Source organism: Anolis carolinensis, chromosome 6, assembly GCF_035594765.1.
Source record: "Anolis carolinensis isolate JA03-04 chromosome 6, rAnoCar3.1.pri, whole genome shotgun sequence".
NCBI lineage: Eukaryota > Metazoa > Chordata > Lepidosauria > Squamata > Dactyloidae > Anolis > Anolis carolinensis.
In genome coordinates, this window is record NC_085846.1 from 36,786,288 (window position 1) to 36,802,256 (window position 15,969).

Genomic DNA, 15,969 nt, shown 5'->3' on the forward strand with positions numbered 1-15,969 from the left:
TATCACTAACTGTTGAAAGTGGATATTCCAATTGTCCTGTCCACATTTACTCTTAATGCAGCCGGAGTTGATAGAGAGTGATCATGAACCTGAGTTCGAGGACAGCCCACTCAAGAGTTCTGCCCCAGTCTCAAGTGAAGTGAGCAACTCGTGCATGGCGATGATGGGCTTCCTATTTGTTTTCCCTCAACAACAATGAAGCAACACTTGTGATACAGCAAAGTGTTTATTGAACAGCTTCAGGAAATGCAGTGTGTTCTGAAATGAAAAACACATGTTTAGGGTTAATATTTCAGAAGATTTCACTTCACTTTCTATCCCTGTGATAATTGGATTTTGGAAAATTTGGCTTGTTGTGGATTGGTGAGAAAGCTTTAGCAGAGACACCTTTTCCCCATGAATTTCCCTTCCTAGGGAAAGATTTCTCTTCATGTTGTCTCACCCTCATTCTTAACTATGAGTCATTTGTAAGTCAGATGTTTGTAACTCGGGGATTGCCTGTATACCTGTTCCATTTCCTTTTCCTGTCTGGCATTGTGATGTTTTATCTCTGTCGACTTTTCTAGATGATATTTTTTTCTTTGCATTGCAACTAGTCAACTGACTTCCAAAACTAGTAAAACTTTCCCTTACCCAGCCATACCCACCTCCCACCAACTTATACTGGAAATAAACTAAGCTATTTAGGTGAATGGATTTCATGTTTGGAAGGTCAGACAGCCAACTATGCTGCAGAATGTAGAACAAGTGCAGGCAAAACTCAAGTCATTATCTGCCTGGAGGCAAAATCCATTGGACATTTCCACTTTGATTTTTTTGGGAGTGTGAGGAGGGGAGTCTGTGATGCAGGAAAGAAAGCAAAGTAGTTAAAGAGACAGAATTTAGAAAGGTTATCTTTTCTATACTACATTTCCCAGAAGCCCCCAGTCTGGTGTTGTAGTTCAAAAAGTATCTTTCGAGAGTGCTATAGAAAAGACGAAGGATAGTTGACCATCACTGGTTATTTGAAGTGTGATGGTAATGTTCTGAACATAAAAACAAAGGAGAATATTCTGGTACCACTAGTACGATTTTATTCTTCTGTGTGGAAGGAGTCTAAGGAACAGGGATAGGATTTGTGCGAATCTTCAGATTATATAGGGCTGTAACTCCTAGCATTCCTCATCAACAGCGTGTTGGCTGTTGATGTTGATGCCACTATGTAACAGCGTGTTGGCTGTTGATGTTGATGCCACTATGTAATTTGCTAATTGGTTCTATCATTAAACTGCAAAAACGTTCGTTTTTGCAGAACATCCTGCAGCACATTTTGCTATAGTTTTTCAATGAATATCTCCTAGAGTCTCAACCAATTCAGCATATTTTGTGGCAGCCACAAAAACAAAGTTTCTGCAGTGTAACAGCTAGTTTCAAAGTAAGTACTGCACAAGTAAATAGGAAATACTGTAACACTTTCAAACCAGCAACAGATTTTTTTCCATTTTTGTTACATAGTGTTATAGTTACATAGGGGCCACGGTGGCGCAGCAGGTTAAACCGCTGAGCTTCGGAACTTGCTGACCCAAAGGTCAGTGGTTCAAATCCATTGAGCGGGGTGAGCTCCCATCGTTAGCCCCAGCTTCTGCCAACATAGCAGTACGAAAACATGCAAATGTGAGTAGATCAATAGGTACCACTCAGACAGGAAGGTAGTGGTGCTCCATGCAATCATGCCGGCCAATGCTGGCTCTTCGGCTTAGAAATAGAGTCCAGAGTCAGACCTAACTAGACTTAGTGTCAAGGGTAAACCTTTACCTAGTGTTATAGTTGAACAAGATGTGGAGGAATGCACAATTCCAACCCCTCTTCTATCATAAAAAGTGCCCCTTTTGTTTCAGGGTGTTTTAGTTGTCTGAATGCTCCCTATGTTGTTGTTTTTTCCAAACAGCATTTTAGTGTTTCTCTAAAATAAAAGTGGGTAAAACCACTCTTGTTAAGTCCATAGCAAGTTTGAGTTAAGACAGAAGATGTAAGATGACACTGCATTGCTCTTCCACAGCTCCAAGGTCATCTTCTTTATTGTCACATGTATCTTCCACTTCTTCATCAGGCTAGGGCTCTACTCTAAAAAAAACCAGGGCTGAAGTTCCTGCTCAGTCACAGAATTTACTGGGTGACTTTGGGCAAATCACAGCCTTTTTCAAGCTTAGAAGAAGATACTGGCAAACCTCCTCTGAATAAATCTTACCATTAAAATCCTATGATAGGTTCACTGTAAGTCAGACCCGTGCTTCCATCTTACCTGGTAGTGTTGCCTGATGCTTCTAATGAACTGCTGCAGCAAAATTATCAGATGTACAAGAAGCCTTCCAACAGTCAAGACTGCTAATGAAGGTACACGGTCATAAATGCATATATTTTAATCAGACAGTTAATGGCTATACAAACAACATCCCCTTTATACAGGAGTTATGTCATGCACAAGATTTCAACCTGGAAATCGGAGATAATTCCTCTGAAGGAATTACTATCCTCAGATTTCAGATTTATAGCAATGAGTTCCCTAGTTTGTAAGCATGGCTATAGAAGAGCACAGTCTGTACAGGCAAAAAGTTCAATTGCTAGTATTTCCACATAGAGTTGAGAAAGATTCCTATTCTGAAATTCTGGAAATAATTGTTCAGACCAGATTTTTGTGGCATTAGATTACAACTTCCACCACATTCACATGGTGAATGGTGCCGGGCTATAAAAATAAAGTTGTTGTTGTTGTTATTATTATTATTATTATTATTATTATTATTATTATTATTATTATTATTATTGTATGACACAGCAAACAAGATAGTCATGCTGGATTTCATATCACAAAATCACAAGTCGAACACTTCCCAAGTGTCTAGAACTGTATTATTATTATTATTATTATTATTATTATTATTATTATTATTATCCACTCATTATAGTCATTAGTACCGATGGGGTGATGGAAGTTGTAGTCCACAACTACAACTGGGAAGACGGACGGACAAATGTCAGCGTGCTGGAAGAAGCAAAGACCACCAGCATTGAAGCGATGCTCCTATGCTATCAGCTCCGCTGGACTGGCCACATTGTCCGAATGCCCGATCACCATCTCCCAAAGCAGTTACTATATTCCCAACTCAAGAACGGGAAACAAAATGCTGGCGGACAGGAAAAGATGGGCTTAAAGCTAACCTTAAAAATTGTGGCATAGACACTGAGAACTGGAAACCCTGGCCCTTGTGTGTTCTAACTGGAGGTCAGCTGTGACCAGCAGTGCTGTGGAGGCAAGAATGGAAGATGAAAAGGAGAAATGTCAAGAGGAAGGCGCATTAAGCCGACCCTGACAGGAACCGCTTTCCACCTGGAAACCGATGTCCTCACTATCAAAGAACATGCAGATCAAGAATAGGTCTGGTATAGCCAATATTTGGCTAGGTGTCCTATGGGCTGACCCTGTAGAAGTGTTCCTCCAAAAAACAGTGGAAAGGAGAAACACAATTTACCATACAGGGGTTTTTTTGTTTTTTTTACAAAACCAACATAGTAGATACATTACACTGTTTTAAAAGAAGATTACTAGATGGAAATGAGTGGTGTATGTCCTGTCAAGTGGCAGAAAAAATTAGACTATTGGCTGTTTTTCTTAACAAGGATTTCATTTCAGCACATGAGCTTGAGTATTCAATGATATTACATTAAAAAATACAGTTCTTTCAAATGATATACACACACATGCCCACTGGGTGCTGCATATTTTGTACATATTCACTGGCATTTTTGGAATAAAGTAATGCATATGAGATCCTGAATTTCAGATCAAGGCTCTTTTCCATAAATCTCATTTAATGACCTTGGACAAGTTGCCTCAAAAATAAACAAACAATACTCAGAAACCACAATGTCTCCTCTGCTTCATGTGTTAACTTCTGTCAAGTTTGATTCTCACACAATGATTAAGCAACCACCCTACACATTGTTGAGAATGGGATGGGAACATTTTGGTCCCCGCAAAGTTTTGACCTACCATTCCTATCAGTGATTGTGGGATCTATATTCCGACATAGGAGAGGGCCAACATTTCCTATCTCTGATGTGGGGTGGGAAGACTGAACAAAGAACAAAGGTTATAATAAGGATTATAGGGTGATGGTAATACACCTTCAGACTAAAAATGAAAACACCAAAACAAGGTTACCATGTATGAGAGAAATTGATATCATAGCCCACTCTCCAATATGATTGTTTGCTATATTTCAGGAGAGTTATCAACCATTGCTAGTATACAAGGAGTCATCCAAAAAGGCAGTCCCCTGCTACCAAGTTGATGTGGTCTTCTCCAGAACTTGTGTACTTAAGAATATTCAAAGCTACAATCCCCCACCTCTGATCTGAAGTGGTCTTCACCAAAACTTCAGTCTGGAAGCTACTAGACAGCTATCTGCTTGGGAATGCTTTAGCTGGAGATCCTGCATTGAACATGGGATTGGACTCAATGGTCCATGAGGCCCCTTCCAACTCTAGGATTCTGTGACTCAATTGGGGTACATTCAAAGAACTTTGAATATGTTTTAATGGTTTTTAGCTGTGAATTTTTAAATAGGGTTTATATTGAATTCTGTTTCAAAATATTTGTATATTTTAAATTGTATGCTACTGCTTTTATGTTAAGCTGCTTTGAGTCTCCTCCCACATCCAATTTGAAATGATATTGTCCAGAATCTTAGATCTATTGGGGAACATTCAAAGAGAATTTTAGGGTGCATCTACACTACAGAATTAATAGTTTGGCACCACTTTAATTGCCATGGCTCAATGCTATGGAATCTTGGGAGTTGTACTATGGTGAAATATCAGAACTATTTGGGAGAGAAGGCAAAAGACCATGTAAAACTGCAGTTCTTACAATTCCACAGCAATGAGCCAAAGCAGTAACCAATGGCATTATTTCTACAGTATAGATCAGTGGTTCCCAACCTGAGGTCCATGGACCACCAGTGGTCTCCAAGAACTAAAATATGGTCCACGACCTCACCATTACTACAACATTGCAAAAAGAGTGACTGGTCTTGCAAAACCCTCTTATAGTGCCAAGGCAACTGGGATGTCGGGAGGGGAGAGGCTGAGTGACTACCCACGAAAGATGTGACAACAAACCTCCTGACTGTTGCTTCTCCTCCTCCCTCCCTCCCCCTGAGTGGAGCAGTTCCATGTGGCACCTGGAAGCAGGAGAGCCTTGGTGTCTTCATTTCATGCCTGTTCCTGGGATTATCTGGGGTGCTGATTCAGAAAACTGCATTGGATAGACCACATCAGCTCTAGATTATTAAATATGGTTTTCTGTGAGTGAGCAGATGGCGACTACTGGATGGCATATGTTCTGTATCAGAAACTAGAACTGATGTGGTCTGTCCAATGCAATTTTCTGAATCAGCAACCCAAATAACCAGACTGTATCTAAAGTTCACCAAAAACTGATTCATAATCCTTTTGCTACTAATGTTGGAGAGCGATCCCTGGTCAAAGTGGTCCCTGGTCAAAGAAAGGTTGGGTAACCACAGGTATAGATGAACCTTAGTAAAGGTAAAAGTTTTCCCCTGACATTAAGTCTAGTCGTGTCCGACTCTGGGGGTTGGTGCTCATCTCCATTTCTAAGCCAAAGAGTTGGTGTTGTCTGTAGACGTCTCCAAGGTCATGTGGCTGGCATGACTGCATGGAGCACCGTTACCTTCCCACTGGAGTGGTACCTATGAAACTTAGTCTACCAGAAATGTATTTTTAAAATATTTTTATTTGGTTATATAAATAAGTTATAACATTGCCATAGTCACCTTAACAAAAAGAAAATCCATACCTCTGCTCTTTGTATTATTTTATTTGTCTACCAGAAATGTAGTCTAAGGATGCATGTACAAAGATGCATTCCTCAGTCCCCCAGTGTGAAGTATTACTATACAGAACCATAGTCTATTGGGTAACATTTAGAGATGCATCCCTACAGTGGAGTGTAATCTTTGTTTATCCCCTTACTCCTCCTCCTAATGTCATGACACTGTGCCAAACAGCTTCTGTTGTGTGCACGCTGTAAATACAGTGTAGAAAGGCTTTGGGTTCAAAGACTCTTGTTAGTTTGGTTATTTCCTATTTGCATAATATGACTACCAGTCTTCATCTGGTGAGCTAGGATATACACCCAGTTTGCTAATTACCCTCTTCCTCCTGTCCCACCTTAACAATGTTCAGACTTGTATCCGAATACCAACGGAGCTGTTGACCTCACTTGTGGGAAAATGGCCCATGCTTCCCATAACGTTTCGCACAGAAGAAATTCCAGGGCACCCAACAGCCAGTCCTCAGTTGCGGCAGCCTTCTGCTGGAGCTTTAGATAACCTTAATCCTATAGAGGAAAACGGAGAAGATTAAACATCTTTTTCTTGCCCCACAGTGGCTACCCTAAGCCGAAGAGCACCCTGGAAAGAGTTGGAGAGAAGACTATTGAGAGATGGGTAGGTTACTAGGTTTTAGCCTGACCTTACCCATTGACATAGGGAAGGCGATCCTTGCTAAACAGAGATATTGAGCCCTTCTCATGCCCATGCAAAACTGACGTGACTTTGTGCTCTGCTTCTGCCATCCAGCTGCCAGAAGACGCCTTTAGATATTCTTTTCCCCCTGCTCTGAAATGAAATTCAAGAGACTGCTCTCCCCTCCCTCCTTACCTTCCAAGAGGCTTGCCTTATCGTGTCATGCCAGATGGGGCCATGCGTTGAACATCCCTTGGAGATTTTTTCAAAAAAGAAGAAATCATGTTAGCCTGGAAAAGTCTCTTTCAAGGTTTGCCTGCTCCTTTCCCTTAGCAAGCACTAGGAATAAAGTTGCAGAAAGGGGGGGGGGGGAGGATGTTGGAATGATTGACAGCTCTGAACTATAGGCTCATCCCTTACCTTAGGCCATGCAATCTGATTGGCTGTCTCCTGACATCCCCAAAGCACAGCACTTTTAATAGAAGCTTTGGGTAGATAGTCCGGGGGTGGGTGGGGGAAAGGGTTCAGTGAGGTTCATTTCTGACAAGGCAGAAAATCATTTCCCCCCACTTCAGGGGACTCTCTTGGGCTATTTAGGGTGTGCGCATAGATGAGCGGGATGGGTAAGAGGACAGAAAAGAATCTGACTTCTTATTTGTTTATTTTTTAAACAAATTGTCCTTAAATGTTTTTCGGCAAACTTCGTGGAGAGTGGTCTTCTCCTCAACACCACACCTGGACTAATGGATTACCACCTGCTCGGATTAATTTTAGCTTTTCTCTTTGGTGACGCAAAGGTCTTAGCCGGTTACCCCATTTGGTGGTAAGATGCATTTTCCACTCATCTCAAACTTTTGGCAACTTATTGATTCATTTGCATTCTCTGCGTCTTGCATTCTCTGTTCGTACTTTGCCTTGAATTGTGTGTTTGATCCTTCCGAATTTTCCAGAATTCATGCAAAGTTTCTTGGCGATGGCATTGCATTTCTATTACAAAATGGTTTTATTTAATAGAGGTTTTCCTCCCAATTTGTCTTAAAGGCAAATTCGGAGCCTCGGCCATTAAGTACTTTTGAAACATCACCAATGTAATTTTTAATTGGTGGACAAAAATGTAACGCCAATCGAAAGACAATGGAAGCTCAGAAGTTCTGAATGGGAAAAGTATTATTCAGATTTTTAATTATTTTTAGGCATGTTGATACACGACACGATGCTAGGCTAACAGTGCTATGTCAAAGGATATTTGCCAGAATTACCTTCTCACTTTATATAGCATAGCCATCCTTCCTTCTTAAGTACTTGACCTATGTTGAAGAGGGTGTATTTGTTGGTTCTTTTCAATATTTGATTTAAAGTCATTGGCCACAATACATGTATTTACAAAACCAAGTTTTTAAAGGTATTTTTGTATTGAAATGAATTTGTTCTTTTGGTTGAATCCTTGTGCCAAAAAGAAAATAGCCCTCTACTCCAAATAGAAGCTTGCTCTTAGGGCTCTTCTACACAGACATATATAACCCAGAATATCAAGGCAGAAAACCCCACAATATATGCTTTGAACTGGGTTATATGAGTCCACACTGCGACATATTCCAATTCAAAGCAGAAAACATGGGATTTTATTCAGCTGTGTGGAAGGGGCCCTCGTTCCCATTAGGAGAAACCAAAGAAGATAAAAAGTAAATAAATGTAGCCAGATTATTCTGCCATTGTGAAAGACAGGGAAGTGAAAGGAAATTTATAACAGAACAGAAATCTCAGATTATTTGAAAGATGTCAGGATTTGAAAATGCTGTATCTCTTTGTCAATGTCTTTCTTGATCTGTTGACATTAACTTAGAAATAAATCTAGTAAAAAAAATGCTAAACCTAACGGAATTAGGCATAGCTCCAATATTGGCAAAATATGTCTCTCTTCTATTTTTTTTCGCTTCCTTTCTATAGTATTCATTCTTTAAGTCCATCCTGACACAACAAAAAAATAATCTAAAACATACTGCTTAAAAGGAACAATATTTGTGGTCGTAAATGGCTTTAGCAACCACAAAATGCCATAAAATATGTCATGAACATTTAGCATTTATGGCAATATTTTTATTATTATGTAGTTGTTTGGAATGGTATGGAGGCAGTTCGTCATCCTTGCAAAAGGGATTAAAATCCTACGTTCATAGCACAACCTTTCCCTTATTCAAGACCATTTAGATTAATCTAAATCAGATTTCTTGTAGTCCCAGGTTCCATAATAAACCAACTTCTGGCAAATGTTCATTGGAAAAGGTTGTAAAGAGGGCACATTGGACAATTGCAGTGAAAAGCTTTTTTGCAAGTGAAGGAATTGTCAATGCGAATAGATTCAGAGGTCTGGGCTTGGTTACCAAATACAGCTTTTGGGGAATCCAGTTGGGTTTTTGAAGCAAAACAGGCCTCTATACCTTGATTCAAGTTGAACAATTCTGATACATATAGAAGCATCCTGATATTTGAATAGCGAGACTCATTTGTTCTGTTACTCTTTATGAATGAAAAAATGAAAGATTCATTCTCTTGTCTCTACTGTGTCTCCTTCAAACAGCCTCTTCCTTAAAAAAAATAATACATTCATGACCTTATATTATACAGAGAATTAATTCCTTGGATCTAAGAATCTAGACAATATAGCATATATAATTCAACAGGGTTGGCACCCAGCATATTATAGGAGACAGATGTTGGGATACCCAAATGCTCTGAAAATAGCATATACATCTCCATCTGAACTAAGTTCTTTGATCATGCAATTATGTTATCTAAAGTAGGAGACAAATAGTATAATAATTATATTTTCTGCCAAGACTAAAACATCTTGCTCTGCTGATCCTTTAAAGGTAAGTACCTGTCTAAAGCATTAATGTGTTGCTGAGCCAAAGCATAATTCATCATGAATTGCAAACTTGTGTATATATTCCATATCCATCTTCTTCCCTTATGCTTATTGCCACACACTGTCTGCCTCTCAGTCAGATGAATTTATTATTTTCTAATGATATTGTATGTTTATTCCTTCACCTGGTTTTAAAAACTGAGTTTTCATAACAGCATAGCAAAGTTGATTTTTAAACCAGCCAGGGCCTTTTATAAGTGTTCAATTCCACTTACAGGATAAATCTATACATTTTGGAGACATCAATAATAAAAATAGTAAATCTATACATTTTGGAGACATCAATAATAAAAATAGTAAACTGCCTACAAATAATGTTTAAAAAAAGCCAGATATGCAGATTGACAATATGAATACTTATATGAATACTCTTCTGAGTCTTTTCACAGTTCAGTGGTTTCACAAACTGATTTATTTTACATGGAAGAATGCAAATGTACAGAAGCATTTTAATATATGTTGTGTTATCAGTTTGATGCCTGCATGGGTCACGGAGATGTCAACTCTTTGGTCATGAATTATATTGCATTGGACATACACTTTTGGGAGTAGTAGAATCATAATCTATTCCTGATTCCAAAATCTGGGCCGTTACATCACAGCACTTCAACAGAAACATCTCCCCAATTCTCCGATCTAACAGATTTATGTTGAGAATAGAATTTTGTATATTGGTCCCTAACTGAAGACGTTAATGTAAAAGGCTTCAAATCATTCCCAGAACAAAATACTACCGTCCAACATATTTCATGGTTGGAAATCATAAATGAAGAGTAGGAAAGAAACGCTTGAACTGTTTTTAACTTGCTTGAAACATTGAGGATGAAACAAGCATGGTGGAGTGGGACGGAAACACAAAAGAAATGGTAGTGAACACCAAGGAAAGCAAATTAGCTCTGGTTTCAGTCTCCAATATGGATTTTCAACCTCACTGTAAAGAAAAATTCACCTGATTATTTAATATATTTTTTTATCATCAGCAGCTTATTATAACATTTCATCATTCATTTATCTTTAAACAGTATTGTTGACATCCACAGTCACCAAGTATGATTGATTTAAGGGCTGTGGTTAGGAGTCAGAAAATTGTGTCTATCTCAGTTTACCTTCTGGGTCACTCCTTCTTCTTAAGCGCCTCCCCTCCCCTGAAACGCCACCCCTCCAAACATCAGAAGATCCCTTTTTCTCAAGAGAGAGGCACAGAATGATCTGCCTGTGTCAGAAAGGGGAACAGAGACAGCCTTTCTGTAGTGCGGGACGGGGAAACCCCACTCCTATTTCCAACGCCCGATTGGAAATCACTGATCAGAAATAAGAGCATGGATTCATCTCCCAGCACAGAATGGAGAACCTGGTGACTGAAGATAAAATAAGAATTGGTTTTTTCCTCTCATGGTGTCAGAGGGTGCTTTATACTGCAGAATTAAAGCAGTTTGACACCACTTTCACTGTCATGGCTCAATGCTATGTGGCATCATGGGAGCTGTAATTTTGCAATCTTTTGCCTTCTCTGCCAAAACATACAAATGCCTAAAACTACAACTTTTCTAATTCCATAACATTGAGCCATAGCAGTTAAAGGGATTTCAAAAAGCTACAATGTAGATGCATCCAGAGATAGCACTCCTACAATACTGGTAGAAGGATTGGGCTCATTGAGCTAGTTAGCAAGGTCTTCCATTCTAGAATCTTTTCCCTGTCATGAATTAATTGTGTGTCCTTTCGAGCCACAGTTTCCTCAAAGATTTCTGAACTATATAATAATACTAATACTAATAATAATAATAATAATTATTAAGGCAGTTTGACACCACTTTCACTGTCATGGCTCAATGCTATGTGGCATCATGGGAGCTGTAATTTTGCAATCTTTTGCCTTCTCTGCCAAAACATAACTTTATTTTTATACCCCGCCCCATCTCCCCGAAGGGACTCGGGGCGGCTTACATGGGGCCTTGCCCGATACAACACTATATACAGTAGAGTCTCACTTATCCAACATAAACTGACCAGCAAAATATTGGATAAGTGAAAATGTTGGATAATAAGGAGGGATTAAGAAAAAAGCCTATTAAACATAAAATTACATTATGATTTTACAAATCAAGCACCAAAACATCATGTTTTTACAACAAATTGACAGAAAAAGCAGTTCAATACACAGTAATGTTATGTAGTAATTACTGTATTTACGAATTTAGCACCAAAACATTGCAACATTTACTACAAAAACATTGACTACTAAAAGGCAGACTGCGTTGGATAATACAGAACATTGGATAAGTGAAGCTTGGATAAATGAGACTCTACTGTAATAGAATAATCAGAATTATAGCTTCTTTGCAAGACAGGCCATGTCAACAAGACTTTATTGATATTAGGCAAGTCATAATCCAACTGTCATGGCAGAAAGAGAAGATTTGAAAATGCTGTTGATAGATTAAGTTTTGCAGTCTTCAGGGGTTCAGTTCCTTCATATGATGAGCATCATGCCATTATAATTCTGTGTTAAATATTTTAAACTACAGTATTTTACTTCACCCAATCCATATCTTGTACAAATTAGGAAAATAGGACAAAATGTCAATGTCAAGCAATTATGTACCCTTCATTTTATATGGTTTATGGAGAAATGGTTGACACTTGTGCAAGTGTATCATTGAGCAAAATACCAGGAAAGAATGTGTTTTGGAAAATGGTGATATCGATAAAGTATCACTTCAGACTCAGCCCAATGAAGATTGTAAGATACTGACCCAGTCAAAAATGTGAACGTTAATCTTGTCTGGGTCAAACAGGGTTTAGAGGTCAAAGCCTTTTCCTGGAGGTGAGAGATGACATTAGTAGTCTAACTTCAAGTTCAGAGAAATTATGGCCAATTCTAGAGCCTTGGTGAGACAACATGAAAACTCAAGACTGTTTCCACATCCAAGATCTAAATTGACTATGAAAACAATGTACCAGTGAAAAAGCTCTCTTGGTTGGAAGGCACGTTAAAAAAAAAAAAGACATCAAATTGCATAAGATAGGGAAAGCAACCTGACAAAAACTGGCAGCACCTTATGATGTGTTACAAAAACACCAGGCTGTGCCAAATGGCATAGACTTGGGGCTGCTTCCGTGGATCTCTTTCATTCAGAGAAAGAGAGATGGAGAAACCAACAGGGGAGGTTTGCATGTGTTTTAACATCCTGCCTTTATTCAATACTGAGACCCAAGGCAGCTCACAACATGATTAAAATCTGGGTCCAACTAAAAAGACAATACAATAACATTAAAACCAAATGAAATGGATCACTGCATTAAAACTATAAGCTTTAAAACAACTAAAAATAAATGTTGAGAAATGTTCAGGGAGAAGACAAAGCTTGAGAGAATAAGCATCTCCTGGAGATCTTAACATCCAGGCACACTCCAGTGGGAAAATATGGTCCTCCAAATAATTAAACTTCATAGGTATTGGAATTGTATTTGGAAGTGAACTGGCAACCAGCAAAACTGTTGTAGCAATTCGGATTGCTATAAAACACCCCAGATGACAGTTTTCTAAATAAGAAACTAATTGTTGTTGTTGTTGTTGTTGTTGTTTTTAAGTATATCTATAAGTATAGATACAGATCTATAGCATATTCTCCTATTTCTTTGGATTTTTATAGAGTCTAAAAATCCACAGTTCTCAAAATCTGCAATAAAATGGATGTATATATTGACCTACATGCAGTTTGGCTGGTACACTTGTTCATGCATGGGAGTGCTTTCTCTATGCAAAGTTTCTCACATACACGAACATCCAAGATTTCAGATACTAATGAAAGTTGGACCCCATTGCTACTCAGATGAAAACCCATCACATAATGCCTGGGATCGCCAAGTAGAGCGGGGAAAGAAAGCCTGCCTAAAATGCTAGAGACTCTGCCAGTCAAAATTACAGTGCTGGGCTAGGTGGACCATTGGTCTGACTCAGGGCCCTTCCAGACAGGCCCTATATCCCAGGATCTGATCCCAGGTTTTCTGTTTATCCCAGATTATCTGGTAATGGGGATTTATATAATGCTTTTGTAATGTTTCTGTTTAATGCAATGGGATATAGGGCTTATCTGGAAGGGCCCCAAGTCATAAGTTTGCAAGGATATAGTTATCCTGAAATGGGAGTGACTTTCTGACCTGACCCACCCCTAGTCTCTGCCCGATCATACCTCAAGTTGGAGGAGTAGCAAGAAGAGCTATAGCTGCTAGTGGGAAAGAGATTGTGTTTCACTTGTCACGTTTTGTTGGGCTAGCTTTGGTCACAGCAGCATCCCCAGCATCCCTGCTTAGCTGCTGTCGTGATCCTTGCTCCCACTGTTCAGCTTTCTTTTGGCTCTTGAGACCTCTGCCAGGGGTTAGCAGAAATCAGAGCCTCTACACATACACATACATTGTCCCATCAGTAGCAAAATGTAATATGGCTAATGCAATATGGGTAGGAGAGGCATTTTTTTCTATATCTACCTACAAGTTGAACCTATCCAGTGCCTTTTGTCCGTGGCTTGCTATTTTCTATTTGCTGTTTTATTAGAAAGGGATAATAAAGGAAACCAAAGAGCCATTTGTTGTGAACTGCTCTCCAGTCAACTTTGATTTGTGACAACCCTATACATTTAAAAAAAACCCTCCATTTAAAAATACAAGAATAACTACAAGAGTTTTGTGGTAGGCTTTGGGCATTTTGATAACCTGCATTAGGGGATTCGAAATAGTTATAATGCTCTTTGTCTCCTAAGAATAGCCCCATGAGCTCTTGTTGAGGTCTGTCATTGCCATGTCTAGGCAAATGGGAAATCAGCACCCATGCCATGTTTACTTTTGAGATAGTGCAAATTAAGTCTGGAAACTGAACCTTTTCCAGGAGAGAGGGGCTCAGCTGAAAAGGGAGAAAGGGCTGTGATTCCAGAGCTGAAGCTTTCATTAAAAGCAGTTTCTTGTGTTTAAATACTAGCAAATTCTGCTTCATCTTACCTGAATTGTAGCATTTAGAATTCATCCCATGGGGTCATCGAGTCCTATCCTTACTTCAAATAAGCGTAGATAAATAGATCTTTCTCAGACAGGTGTCTGTCCAACTTTTCTATTGCAGCCTCCAAAGATGGAAAAGTTACTCGGAGATAAAGGAGAGAGCACTTTGCACATTCTCGGAAGCATTCATTATTTCTACCTCCCGTGTAGTTTCAGCCAATTGCTCAAGCCTTTTATTCTCTTTCAGACAGTATTTTAGACATATGAGCACAGACACACAGCTAAGTCCAATTGTTAGTCCCAACTAAAATAGATTCAGAGCTCTCTAAGTCAATACTTATATAAGTTTTGTGAGCTTAGTCCATTTGGGACTAAAATTTGGCTCTAGCCTGCAAAGCATAAATACTAAGGATCATAAATCTACTGAGACCACTTTTGAATGAAAAAGCAACTGAATTTGCTCTATTAATGAAAAATTTCTACAATATACATACGGAAACTGAAAAAGAAATCTACCAAGTAATGCTGTGATCAGCTATTTTGTTTCTTTTTTTAAAGTTCACAACACAAGCATTCTTCTTATAGAACACATAATGACAATAATAAACATCAATATTAATTATATATCTGTCATTTACTATGTAAGGCTACCCACAAAGCCACCAATGTATAAGTTTGCTTATCTAAATAAAAAGTGTGCAATATTTATAATTGTTTCCTGTCTGTTAAGCCATGTAATGGGTAGCCTTATATGCATATAGCAAACACATTAATACTAATGCTAGTGATAATATGAGTACTAGTACTGCTAATTTTAGAAATCTTGGAAATCTTCTATTGCACGAATTGCTCAGTTGTTTTCCTGGAACATAAGGTTAATAGAACCATTGCATTACAGATGTGAAATGTCTGGCACCTTCCAAAAAGAGCTATGCTTTTGCTTGTGGGAAGCATTTCCTTGTAAGCATCTTCCTTCAAGGAATAATCATTGTTAGGATTTTCTTGTGTGTATGTGTGTGTGTTAGGAAAAATTACCCAAAAACAGCAGCGCATCCAAAATATACAAGATACTTATAGTTGAGCATTCAGCTCACAGCAAGCAGAGCATGAAGGGCCAAGTTGCTGTAAAGGATTTAGAGCTTAGAAGGCAAACATGCAGAGTTCTGTCTTTAAAATCACAAAAGGTTTATTTACAAAAATAAGAATAACTACATGTCTTAATAGTAAATAACTGCATCCTGGCTACTCTAAACTCCATCTCTTCTAAGATTCAAAAGAGAGGGAAAAATCTCCAGGCATTGCATCTCTCCCGACACACGAGCAAAAAGAGATCTCAATACACACAGTACACACCAAGATATAAAAGTAGAAAGTCAAAGACAAAAGGCATGCACCTGCAAAGTATCAATTCTACACAACCAATCAGAATGAAAGCAGAAACAGAGAGAAGAAATAAATGCATTCAAATTGTCATTCAGGAGACAGGGGAGAATGGATTTTCCTCAGCCTATTGTAAGCTAA

At 38.7% G+C, this 15,969-nt stretch overlaps 1 protein-coding gene and 1 long non-coding RNA gene across 3 annotated transcripts in view; one reads left to right on the plus strand and one right to left on the minus strand.

The window, feature by feature from the left end:
• Window positions 1-213: 213 nt before the first annotated feature.
• LOC103279225 (uncharacterized) lies at window positions 214-6,855 on the minus strand. Its single transcript, XR_506646.3, has 2 exons — window positions 6,723-6,855; window positions 214-6,400 (listed from the first exon to the last, which is right to left on the minus strand). It is a non-coding gene; the product is annotated as an uncharacterized LOC103279225 (long non-coding RNA).
• wnt3 (Wnt family member 3) overlaps window positions 6,393-15,969 on the plus strand; it is a 38,616-nt gene continuing 29,039 nt past the window's right edge. Inside the window, exon 1 of one of the 2 annotated variants that reach the window (XM_062957988.1) lies at window positions 6,393-6,837. In XM_062957988.1, coding sequence (XP_062814058.1) covers window positions 6,686-6,837 — 152 coding nt within the window. In that variant the 5' untranslated portion in view covers window positions 6,393-6,685. Of the gene's footprint in view, window positions 6,838-7,078; window positions 7,351-15,969 lie in introns of those variants that run through there. The other variant, XM_003222419.4, reaches the window with a different exon arrangement.